Below are 12,598 nucleotides of genomic sequence, written 5' to 3'. Positions count from 1 at the left end.
CAGCTCCCCTTGACACAAGTCCTCTAAGGGCAAAGGGCAGAGGGGCGATGCGGGCAGGTGGCGAGTGTGAGGGACGGAGTTGCTGCCCCACGCCTCACTCCTCACCCCCCGGGCTGGCCCAATCCTCACGTGCAGGCAGCAAGTGAGGGGGGAAATAAAGTGCAAATTAAAGTGATACAAACACCAGTGCTTCAGGCACCCAGAGAACTACGATCTCATGCCCAGTGAGGCTGAATGTCTTTCCCTGGCCTTCATCCCAACTCCTGCCCTGGGCAGATGGCACGCAGCCCCGCCACCAGCACCTCCTGGGCACTGGCCGAGCCACGAGGGTTCGCTCTTCACACCTGCAGCACATCCGCGCTCTGGCGGGAGGTTTTCACTCTTTCTCCCCTACTTCAACTCTGCTTAGAAGCCAAATGGGTGCTTATTTCTTGACCCAGAAATAGATATGCAGATGTGCTGGGGACAGCTGCACCAGAGCAGCTGCAGGGGTCAGATGTGGCCTGCCCGACAGCCCTGGTCCAGGGTTTCTGTCAACCAAATGTTTAAAGCGATACGGAGGGAACGACCCCAAGGTGCAAGAACATGCATTAGGTCAGACCAGAAGGCCAGGAGAAAGCACAGCGAAAACCCCCCCAAGCAGGGGGGTGTCCTTGTGCCGTCCAGTGAGGAGAGTGGCGGGCCTGTGCCCCCCGCCCATGAGGTATGGCAGACCCGAGCTAGTAGTGTTTCCCGCGGGACACGAGGCATGAACCTGAACCTGTGCCAAGTGACCAGACTGCTTCAGCGTGACTCTTCCAGGCCATTACAGACATCAGTCCAAATCCAAGCAATCCTGTTCAAAGGGTTGTGGAGCCCCTCGGGGTAGACCCACACTAGCCAGGACACAGCCGCAAGCTCCTCCCCGCGCTTCTTCCCGTCAGTCCATCAAGGCTGCGCCCACAGCACAGCTTTGCTGCCTTTGTCCACACTGACCACGTGCAGCCCGGAGGGGGACCACGCCACTGCGTTGATGGACGAGCTTCGGAGGAAAGACCACAAGAACCTCAAGTTGCCTAGAGCTCAGCTGACCATGTGTCTGGAAGCGGGCAGACGCTCTGAGAACACTGGGGCTGTGTTTTATTGAGCACTGGGATGACAGGAGCAAGCAGGTCTCCCGGCTCCCCTCTACAGTAGTTGAGGGAATCAGAAGACAGGCTTCACAAGCCTGGGATGATGCCAGGCCCTGTGCGGGTGAGCACTGGACAGGCAGGCACAAGAGGTGCGCAGCCGCCTGGCGCAGTGCAAGAGGAGGCTATGCAGAAAGCCAGTCTCACTCGCAGCTGAGCTTGGGTGCACAGAAACAGACTAAGGAAAGAAGGGCCTGGGCCCCTCCGTCAGGCTGCAGTGTCTAGGACAGGTCAGCCTGCTGACAAGGGGATCTCAGAGAGGAAGAGCAGCAGAGGCCCTGCCCCACACCTCCAGGGAGGGCTCCCCTTACCTGTGCTGCTTCATCAGCACCTGCTCCACCTTCCCCGTGAGCACGCTCCAGACATACAGCGAGCCGTCGGCCGAGCCTGCTGCCACGTAACTGCCGTCAGGGCTGCGGGAGGCGACATGGGAGGAAAAGAGTTAGCTCGCCACCTCCAACTCAGCCTGCATGGCCCTGTTCCCAAGGAGTGGGGGTCGTCTGCACCTTGCCCTCTGTGGGACTGGACTCCTCCAGCTGATGAGCAGCAATGTCAGGTTGCTTCCTGCCCCTCCCTCCTAGTCCAACAAAAGCCACAGGGGAAACCAGAACCGACACCCAGACAGGCTCACTCCTGGACACTGTGGTTGTGATACTGGATAAATGTTGCTGTCTCCCCTGTACCAACCTTTGAGACTGACCCAGTTCAGGGCTGGGGCATCGCTACTAACCTGAAGACCACTCTGGTCCAGTCAGAGCCGCACTTGAATCCAGGAGCGCTGAAACGAGCAGCAGGGTGCCATCACCCGGGGGCAGGGCGCAGGGGCCTCCAGCCGCCCAGCAGCCCAGGATGCCGGTGCGCTTGCTGGTACCTGAACGTCTGCTTGACAGCATTTGCTCGGAGATCAATCACTTTGAGCAAGTCGTCACGGGAGCAGCTCAGCAGCTCGGTCCTCTCCGGATTCAAGTCCAGGGCAGTAATCTTCCCCAAAAGCTCCATCTCTCGGACAACTGTTTCTGATCTGTGCGAGAGAAACGTATGACAACTGTGAGGCAGCGAGGCGAGGCGCCTCTGTTTTCACCAGGATGCTATGTCACAGATGGGCTTGAAGACACACACACAGCAAGCTAGAATGGAACCAGGGAGGCCCAGCCCCAGGCTGAGAACTGCCACAGGGGCTGCTTTTGTCCTTTCCATCAGTGGATCCTACAGTAACGGTGTTCAGTCCATATTAGAACTTGTGACATGGGGGGGTCAGCACTGTGACACAGCTGATTAAGCCACTGTCTGCAACACAGGCACCCCCCAGGTGCCAGCCAGATCCTGTCTGCTCTACTTCCAGCCCAACTCCCTGCTGCAGTGCCTAGGCAAGCAGTAAGCAGCAGGGTGGGTTCCAAGGACTCGGGCTCCTGCTCCCCATGTGGGAAACCTGAATGAACTCTTGGCTCCTGGCTTTGGTGGGGCTCAGCCCTGGCTGATGTAGCCATCTGGGGAGTGCACCTACGATGGAAAATCCGTTTTTTCCTCCTTTCCCTGTTAACTTGCCTTTCAAACAAACAAACAAACCTTAAAAGAAAGAAAGCAAAAGCAAAAACAAACAAAAAAAAACTAAGCCAAAAAAACTCCAAAACCAACCAGCCAACCAACCAACCAAAAGGCCAGGTCACTCCAGCATCTTGGCTCTGGCTTACATCAGCAACACAGCGCTGCCATGTGATGACCCCGCACATGGCCCTCGTCAGATGTGCCGGCCATCTTGGACTGGCAGCCGCTAGTACTGGGGGTTCACAGTGCAGCAGCTCCCTCCACAGTAGGACTGGCAGCCGCTAGTACTGGGGGTTCACAGTGCAGCAGCTCCCACCACAGTAGGACTGGCAGCCGCTAGTACTGGGGGTTCACAGTGCAGCAGCTCCCACCACAGTAGGACTGGCAGCCGCTAGTACTGGGGGTTCACAGTGCAGCAGCTCCCACCACAGTAGGACTGGCAGCCGCTAGTACTGGGGGTTCACAGTGCAGCAGCTCCCACCACAGTAGGACTTCACGCTTCCTTCTCCCACATGTTCTACAAATGGACCTTCCCTGACGGGCAGCTGACTGCCCTGCCCTGCAGCGGCCACCAGCCCATCGGCCTGCCCACTTGCTTTCTCAGGCCAGCCTCCTGGCGCAGGTCCCACAGTGCTACTCCTGCTTTCTGCATTCACTCTGAGCGAGCACCTGAGCGTGCCCCGCTCACTGAGAACTCCTCATTCCCATCTCTATCCTAAACCTTAATCACTTAGCACTTAAATTTCTTCTTCTTTTAGATTTATTTATTTGAAAGACAGAGTTACAAAGATCAATCATCCTCTGGTTCAACCCCAAACTGCTGCAGTAGCTCAGGCTGCACCAGGTTGAAGCCAAGAGCCTGACGTTGCAAGCTCGTCTCCCACAATGGTGGCCAGGTTACTGTACCGGGGTATCTTCTGCTGCTTTCCCAGCACATTAGCAGATCTACTGGGACTTGAAGCAGCACCCACATGGGATGCTGCCACCACAGGTGCAGGCTTCATCTGCTGCTGCAGCAGCACCCAGCTTTACTTCTCTGCCTTTCCTCACCTTCCAACCTGACCTATTAGCAAGCTGTGCCCAGATTCTCTGAGAATCTTTCCTCTGCATCTCTCTCGACCACCTTCAATTCAGGTCCTCAGCAACTTCACGACTCCCCTAAATGTCCTCTAGATATGACATCAAAGTAATCGCCATAAACTGTGAAGCAATCATTTTCTGGCAGCTTTTCAATGGCTTAAGGATTAAGTTATTCGGAAATGGCTTACAAAGTCTGTGACACTTAGATCACAACCCACCCCTGCAGCTCACTGGCCCCGGCCCAGGGTCAGCCATGCCGGGAGTATCTCCAAGCGGCAGCTGAGTGCAGCTTAACGCGGTCACACTGTGGACAAAGGCACCTGTCTACTCCACCGCTCTGCTGTTTGTCACAGTGTCAACTGCCTGTGGCAGGAAGCCTCACTACCTGGAGCCGCCTGTGCTGATCGTGTAGTTAGTGAAACACCTGAACACGAGCCAGCTCAGCAATGGCTTGCCGAAGTACTCAACAGTGAGAGCAGAGGGGCACTGGTGCTCCTCTCCTCCGGGGGTTGAAAGCACAGACCCTCCCTCAGGGTTGGCGTTGTGCGTTAAGAAAAGGCCTACAGCACCCACATCCCACCTGAGTGCTCATCTGAGTCCCCGCTGCTCTACCTTGTGATCCAGTTCCCTACTAACGAGCCTGGGAAAGCAGAGGAAGATGGTCCAGGCTCCAGGGCTCCTGCAAGCCACAGGAGATGGTGAAGAAGCTCCTGGCCCTTGGCTTGGACCTGCCAACAAGTGGAAGGTGTCGCTCTTTATAACTCTGCCTTTCAAAGAAATCTAAACAAACCAAAAACTCCATAGACCCTCTAGTCTACTTCCCCCAGAACTGTAAGTCCCTGGGTGTCATACCGGATGTCCCAGAAACGAATCTTCTTGTCAAAATGTCCACTCATGACACACTGCTCGGTGCAGACAATATCATTGCAACTGGATCCGGCAAACACTGTCTTTATGCCTGGAAGCAGACATCGTCCGTCAGGCAGGCACCGCGAGGCTGGGCACACACCACTGCCACACACTAAGCACTCCGTCGCCAGCATCACCAACTTCAGCAAGTCCCAAACAACAAATACTACTGCCCGAGCATGGCACTACACCCACACCTCCAATGACAGCACAGCTCCCGGTTCAGGTCTAAGCACACAAACACAGAGAGACTGAATCTCCTCACAGACTTTGCTGCGTAGATCCCAGAGTTTGAGGGTCCGGTCGTGACTTCCCGACACAATTCGTGCGTTGTCCAACAGGAACTTGGCAGAGAGCACTTTCCCACTGTGTCCCGTGAGTGTGTGCTAGAAAGAGAACACAGTGTCCTGAGTTTGGGCCAGGCTGGTGGAGGAGCCACAGCACCCCTATCTCCAGTCGGTCGCAGATCCCGCAGGAACGAAGTGACGAGAAAGCAAAGGGAGAAGTGGCATGAGACATGGGGCGCCACCTCATTTAGTGAGCGCACACCAAAGAGGTCGCATGCTTCGTACACAGCAGCATCTGGCAGCGCTCCACCATGGGAGCAGCTGGCAGAAACTCCCAGAAAGCCCATCTGTGGTACTGCCCTCAATCCAAGTAGCAACACCAGAAGAATCCATCTCCCACTAAGCCAGCGTCATTACCACCAAACTCCATGTGTCCCATTCCCTGTCCTCCAGAAAAGGAGGGGCAGAGCGAGGACCCCCTGGAGCCATCTCAGAGCAGGCACCTGCCTGCAGCCTGGCAGCCTGGCTGAGTTGTCAAACATCTGGGCAACCCAGTACAAAGCAACTTAGCCAGAGTTGCTCATAGTCCACACTAACTCAGAGCAGACAGGGTCAGGTGTAACTGGTTCTCCCAGGGGAGACCAGTCTTTCATTCCGAAAACCTGGGAGGCCTCAGTCTGAAATGGCAGATCACACCACAGCTGCCAGCACTCCCAGCCATCAGATCCCTTGGTGACAGTGCTGTTGGATGTCACCCACAGCGCCGTACCAAGGCTCAGCAGGGCAGGCAGGACGGACATATCCCACAGTGTCAGCAGCACCTCTGCCCACAGAGCACAGCTAGAGCCCATGAGAGGCAGCCGGGGCCAGCCGGGAGGCAGGGGCACCTGGGCAATCAGACCTTTTACTGCTCTTACTGCTCTTTATGCTCTATCACTGTCCTCTTCTCAGGCTGGGACTGATATTTAAGAAGGAGCTATCATTACTTTTTATTTGAAAAGCAGAGCAACAGAGATACAGACTGCTCTTTTATCCATTTATTTTCAAATGGTTACAAACGCCCTTGACTGGGCCAGGCTGAGGCCAGGAGCCAACAACTCCACACAGACCTCGGGGGTCAAGTACTTGGGCTGCCTTCCATACACATCAGAGGAAGCTGGTCTGGGAGCTGAACGGCTGGCGCTGTAATACGGGATACCAGTGTCAGGGCCCAGGTACTTGGACCACCTTCTACGGCCTCCAGGCACATCTGAGGGAGCTGGGCCGGAAGCCCAACAGCCAGGGGCTGAACTGGCTGGCGCTCTAATATGGGATACCAGGGTCAATTCAGTGGCTGGACTCATTGTACCAAACGCTGGCCCTGGGATGTAACCTCAAGGCTGGACATAATTCACTGACATTTTCATTCTTAAGAATCCTTTGAAAAGTCCCAACATGGCTAGCTGCAACAACTTAGCTCCAATCCAACAATTCAGTGTTAAACACCTTAAAAGCTGGTCTTTATTCTCTGTAGATTCGTCACACTGACACCTTCCTTCTCCAGTGGGACAGCGGGCAGATGGGAACCCTCTCAGGAACCAGGACAGCACCTGTCACTGCTGAGGGAGGGGGGCACCCAGCCCCAAGCCCTGCCAGGAGGCTGCAGCACCCAAGTTGTATAATCCAGGGGAAGAACACAAGTTAACAACTTCTCACGCTTTAACAAGGAACTCTCATCCAAAATTCAAAGTCTGGGACATACTGTTGACTTTTACGTAAGGAGAAACAGACGCTGCTCTTCAAAAGGGCACGTAGTGACTGTCAGTACCCACGAACAGAATGGAAAACCTCACAACAAAAATTCTGTCTGCACTGAATCTGCAAGATTTTGGTCCTCTCTCTTGTTAAGAAATACAGCTTTTTTGTTGTTATTTATTTGTGTTAGTTTTTACTGAGTGATCCAAGATGATTTAAAATACAGAAGATGTGTACATTAGACAAACATCGTATCTTACTAAAAAGTAATTTGAGAGTGACAGAGAGTCAGATGTCAGCGAGGAGAGCAGCTGCACCCAGGTCTCCCATGGTGGGTGGCAGGGACCCAAACACTCGGGCATCTTGTACTGCTTTTCCCAGGCCTCTAGCAGGGAGCTGCATCTAAAGTGGAGCAGCCAGGATGTGAGCTGGTGCCCAAATGGGTGCTGGTGGGGCAGTGGTGATGTGCTGTGCTGCAGCGCTGGCTCTGCGGTATTTTATATTTGGGATCTGCAGATCTTGGCACCTGAGGCAATACTCACACCAACCCAGACCATACAGAGATGAGCACAAACCCAATTCTGAAATATTCTAACTCAGGGGTGGGTAAACTTTTTTTTTTTTTTTTAAACAAGAGCCATTTGGATATTTCCGTCATTTGAAAGCCATACAAAATTATCAACTTAAAAAAAATTAGCCTGCCATAAATGACTGAATCTCAAATCTTGTCTGAAACTGCCTTGGAAGGTGAAGAGAACCAGTCTGCGGGCTGTGTGAGGCCTGCAGGCTGATGTCCTAAAACCCGGCAGCACACAACAGAGGGGTGATGCTGGCGTGGGGCCGGAGAGGCTGCCGGGAGGCCCACGGTCCCTACTGCAGCGTCTGGCATCGAGCTCTAGCTCTACTTCCGACCTAGCTTCCTGCGAGTGCACACTCGGGGAGGCTGCAAGAGAGCTCGAGTTCTTGGATCCCTGGCCTGGGATTGAGGTTTTTAATTTTATTTTCAAATTCTGGTAGTGATACTTTTATTTATTGGAAAGTCAGATTTACAGAGAGGAGACACATATGGGATCCTGGCACATCCAAGGCCAGGACTTTAGCCACTAGGCTACTGCTCTGGGCCCGGGGTTAAACTTTTGACTCCTGGCTTTGGCTGGCCCTGCCACAGCTACTGTGAGTCTTTAAGGGAGTGAGTCAGCAGACAGAGATCTGTCTCAAGGTTTCTCTGTCTTTTGTAATAAAGAAAAGGATATTTTAACTTCCTGCTTTTTATCTGTATTACTAGCCTTTTTAGCGACGAAGCATAGGCTTCTGTTCACCTTGTTCCTAATGTTGAGCTCACATGACCTTCACCCTCCACTTTTCACTAGGGTTCAGATGGGACGACGGCCTGGGCCTCTATCTTGGAGACCTGACGCTTTTTACCAGGCTTGTTTTCCACAAGCTTCGACAGCCTCAGAGCAGACCTTGTGGGCTGACGCTATCCACAAAGACAAAACAGTCAGTTTCGGCAACACCTTAGCCACACAGCTAATGTTAACAGCAGCCACAGCCAGCCAGTGCCCACAGAGTGCAGAACTGCTCAGGAAGTTGTCAGATCAAAGGCAGCACCCAGCCGCCACTCCCCAGTGTGGCCAGTTCTTCACTCTTGCACAGGGTGGGGGTGGGGGAGGACCTTGGGCAGGCTGCAGGCAGATCTTCCGGAGCAGCTGGGCCTCTACAGACCTGTACCCTTTTCAATACAGGAAGCCAGCAACAGACCAGCTGCTTCTCACTGCACTCCCTGGCCTCCAAAGCCCCAGGACGGGCTCTTCCTGGGCCACCTGGGCCACTTCTGCTCTGTCGGGATCTAAGCCGCACCAGGGGATCAAGGGAGGTCTCAGTCCTGACCTTAGTCCATCTGTGGGGGGACGACAGGGAGGCCTTACTTGAGCCCATTTTCTCATCCAGTCACATCTGTTTTCTCGGAGGATTAAATACAGTAATACATGAAGTAGCTCATTAGTTCATGGACAATGGAATCAGCTGATAATTCTAGGGGCAGTGTGGTGGCAGGTTAAACAGCTGCCTTCAACACTAGCTTCCCAATGAGAGGACCAGTTTAAGCCCAGCTTCTCAGTTTCTGATCCAGCTCCCTGCTAATGTGCCTAGCAACGCAAAGACGGCCCAGATACTGGGACCCCGGCCACCCACACAAGGGATCCAAATGGGAGTTTTGTTTCATCCAGGCCCAGTCTGGATCCCTGTGGCCATGTGAGCAGAGAACCAATTAGTAAAAGGCATCTCTTTCTCCTTGCTACTCTGATCTTCAATTAAAACAAGAACAAACAAACAAAAAAGGGAAAAATCATTGCATTTGCTGATATGGGTTCCAGTTCTGTAAATTCTGACCACTACCAAAACTAACTAGATGTGCTTAGGATGACAGCACTGCTGGGTGGGCCTCTGACACAGCGGCCACGCTGCCATGGGTGAGGTCTCAGCTGAACACGTGCTCAGGCAGCCGAGGACAGGCCCCGTGGCAGCGCACGTCCCCTGGACAGACCCCACTGCAGTGTAGGAGGGGATCCTGTTTCATCTGACACTCAGGCAGTACTGTCTCAGAGACACGGGCTAGCATTTGGTACCAGAGCTTCCACCCACTCTCAGAAGCAAACAAAGCTCAAGCGACATGCTGCCAGGTGGGTCCAGCTCCACCCGCACCCCCCATCTCACTAGCACAAGCCGCTCAGCAGCCTGTTCCGTGCAGGTAGTCCGGCTCAGGCAGCACGGACCCCTCCATCCTGTCTGGGCAGTGTTTTTGGAGGAGCTCACTGAGGATCCCTTGGAGCTTATGCTGAGCAGCGGACTCAGCCCTCAGAACAAGCAAGCTGCTTCCACTGCAGGATGCCTCGCCAGCCGACCACAGTACCGTCCCCTGGCTGGCGTCAGCCCTGGTCGCAGCTCCAGTTCCTGCTCCTCAGCACCACTCGCCTCCATCATGGGCTCGTCAGACGCTCCCCTTCCTGCTCTCCTCTGCACGGTACAAGGGCTCAGGCTCAGCTGGGATACGCTAGCTTCAGCTGAGACTGCTACCTGCCACACACAGGAGCTGGTTCTTCTGAACCAAAGCACCCCAAATCTTTCATGGAAATTCAAGGGATCGAATTTCATATATTTTGAAACCGAACCTTGGAGAGAGAATGCCAACTTGGAAACAAATTTTTCCAAGGAGAGAAAAAAAAAAAAAAAAAAAGAACAGTGAAGCAAGTGTGACTTCTTGGGAAAACAGAGGCACCCACATGAGAGCCCTGCTATTTTCTTCTACATTGCTTGCCACGTGGAGGCACTTTCTGACGTGAGTCTTCCTTACCCGTAATCGATAGTCATCTACAGTCCAGATCCGGCTTGCAAAATCATTGGAAGCTGCTAAGAGGTAGGAGCCCTACAAAGCATAAGGAAGAAACATGACTTCACTTGAAAGAAAAACATTCCGTTCACACAAACCAATTCCCTAATCATCTAGTCTAGGAAGGTTCAGACGCCGGAGACTCCACGGCTATCTCAATACCAGCTTCTACCACGGCGCCGCCACCAAGCTCCTCCAAGTTCAGACTTACTCCTGCTCCCCACTTCACCTGCCTCTGCAAGCACAGGTTCAACAGGACACTCGGCCTTCCCTACTCAACATCCCAAACAGCAGCCAACACCAACTCTTATTTTTTTCAACATGCATTTATTTGTCTTTTTTTTAATGGGTAAGGCAGATATACAGAGAGAAGGAGAGACAGATCTTCCGCCGACTGGTTGACTCTCCAAATGGTCACAACGGCCGGAGCTAAGATGATCCGAAGCCAGGAGCTGCTTCCAGGTCCCCCACACGGGTGTAGGGTTCCAAGGCTCTGGGCTGTCCTCCACTGCTTTCCCAGGCCACAAGCAAGGAGCTGGATGGGAAGTGGAGCAGCTGGCATATGAACTGGCACCCATTTGGGATCCCAGCAGATGCAGAGTGAGGATTTAGCCACTAAGCTATTGCACTGGGCCCAACACTAATTCTTTACATGCTGTCCAAGCCAGAACCTCAAGGCACCCCAGCTTGTCCCTCATCTCTTAAAAAGCAGTGTTCCAACACTATCCACCTTCAGGTGCCCAGTGAGACCCTTACCTCTGCAGCCCACCTGCCACACCCTCTCCTCGGTCATAATTAAAGCACTGAGCCATGAAGTCACTGCAGACCCATCTCCCCCAGCTCAAACATCCCCGAATTTCACGCCACACCTGTCTTTAAAAATTCTTCCTGGTCTTGCCTCTTTAATACAAATACACTATGACCCACACATCATTTCTCAGATTTCTAAAAGCAACAGCTGCAGACAGCTGCCCTACCAGAGCAGTTGTGCCCAGTGCTGTGTGAATGCAGCAGGACCACCCCCCAACCCCGACGGGCAAAGGCTCCCTCGGGATGCCAGTGCAGATGGGGATTCATGCGAATCGAGAACTGCCCTCACACCACCCAGCCATCACCTGCACACCAGCCACCACCTGCACACCAGCCAGCCACCACCTGCACACCAGCCACCACCTGCACACCACCCAGCCACCACCTGCACACCAGCCACTGCCCTCACACCTGCACACCAGCCACCATCTGCACACCAGCCACCATCTGCACACCAGCCATCACCTGCACACCAGCCACTACCCTCACACCACCCAGCCACCACCTGCACACCAGCCACTACCCTCACACCACCCAGCCACCACCTGCACACCAGCCACTGCTCCAGTCCCACCAGAACCCTTTCCTCAGTCTCCTTGGCTCGAGAGGGACTTTCTGGGTTGGTTATCAATTAACTCCACCTCAAAGGTCCTGGATTGGTCCCCAGATCTTGTCCCAAAATGAAACACTACTTCATGGTATTTCCTCTGCCAGGTCTCTCATCTGGTAAGCACACTGTGTTTCCCACCACTCCCGTTTACATAGTGGATCCCTGTGTGTAGGGACCACACAGGTCCCGAGCGACTATGAAATAGAATCAAAGAGTAACTAGTAACACTATAGCCTAATTTAGAAACCCAAACCCGAGTTTAGCTGAGTTAATAGACAATGAACCCTATAATCTACCTGCATCTTTTTCTAACATGATTTTTCTTAAGACACAGAAAAAGGCAAAGAACCCACATAAAGAACTTTTCAATGTTAATACCAAATGCCTCAACTGTACCATGAATCTCTGGAGCCGTGTTAGATACTTACAGCACTATCAAATTCAATACTTGTAAGTCCCGCGTTACTGCCAGACAGGGAACCTTTAAATTCACACTTGTCTGCATAAAAAAGATTGAGAAGACAGCAAGTGAGATGACGTCAGCACGTGAGCTAAATACACCAGCAGCCAGGTAGATGGTAGGACCACATGACGTTAACACTGAGCTAAATACACCAGCAGCCAGGTAGATGGTAGGACCACATGACGTTAACACTGAGCTAAATACACCAGCAGCCAGGTAGATGGTAGGACCACATGACGTCAGCACGTGAGCTAAATACACCAGCAGCCAGGTAGATGGTAGGACCACATGACGTTAACACTGAGCTAAATACACCAGCAGCCAGGTAGATGGTAGGACCACATGACGTCAGCACGTGAGCTAAATACACCAGCAGCCAGGTAGATGGTAGGACCACATGACGTTAACACTGAGCTAAATACACCAGCAGCCAGGTAGATGGTAGGACCACATGACGTTAACACTGAGCTAAATACACCAGCAGCCAGGTAGATGGGTAGGACCAGATGACGTCAGCACGTGAGCTAAGACACACCAGCAGCCAGGTAGATGGGTAGAACCAGCTTCCTGGCACGTAACACACCAGAACATTAAAGACAAAAC

The 12,598-nt window shown here is 53.1% G+C and overlaps 1 protein-coding gene and 1 non-coding gene across 4 annotated transcripts in view; both read right to left on the bottom strand.

The window, feature by feature from the left end:
* Nucleotides 1-821: 821 nt before the first annotated feature.
* The window catches only part of ATG16L1 (autophagy related 16 like 1), a 38,405-nt gene continuing 26,628 nt past the window's right edge, over nucleotides 822-12,598 (bottom strand). For all 3 annotated transcript variants that reach the window (XM_058665121.1, XM_058665122.1, XM_058665123.1), the window contains 8 exons: nucleotides 11,961-12,031; nucleotides 10,077-10,148; nucleotides 4,969-5,089; nucleotides 4,647-4,752; nucleotides 2,041-2,190; nucleotides 1,900-1,947; nucleotides 1,481-1,582; nucleotides 822-1,021 (listed from right to left, as the gene is read on the bottom strand). In XM_058665121.1, the coding sequence (XP_058521104.1) occupies nucleotides 928-1,021; nucleotides 1,481-1,582; nucleotides 1,900-1,947; nucleotides 2,041-2,190; nucleotides 4,647-4,752; nucleotides 4,969-5,089; nucleotides 10,077-10,148; nucleotides 11,961-12,031 (764 nt within the window). In that variant the 3' untranslated portion in view covers nucleotides 822-927. The remainder of the gene's footprint in view (nucleotides 1,022-1,480; nucleotides 1,583-1,899; nucleotides 1,948-2,040; nucleotides 2,191-4,646; nucleotides 4,753-4,968; nucleotides 5,090-10,076; nucleotides 10,149-11,960; nucleotides 12,032-12,598) is intronic.
* On the bottom strand, nucleotides 5,659-5,912 carry LOC118757961 (small Cajal body-specific RNA 6). The gene has a single exon (XR_004995462.2). It is a non-coding gene; the product is annotated as a small Cajal body-specific RNA 6 (non-coding RNA).

This window comes from Ochotona princeps, chromosome 5 (genome assembly GCF_030435755.1).
Source record: "Ochotona princeps isolate mOchPri1 chromosome 5, mOchPri1.hap1, whole genome shotgun sequence".
In the NCBI taxonomy this organism is placed as follows: Eukaryota; Metazoa; Chordata; class Mammalia; order Lagomorpha; family Ochotonidae; genus Ochotona; species Ochotona princeps.
Note: the sequence above shows the minus strand (reverse complement) of the source record. Positions and strands in the feature narration are given on the sequence as shown.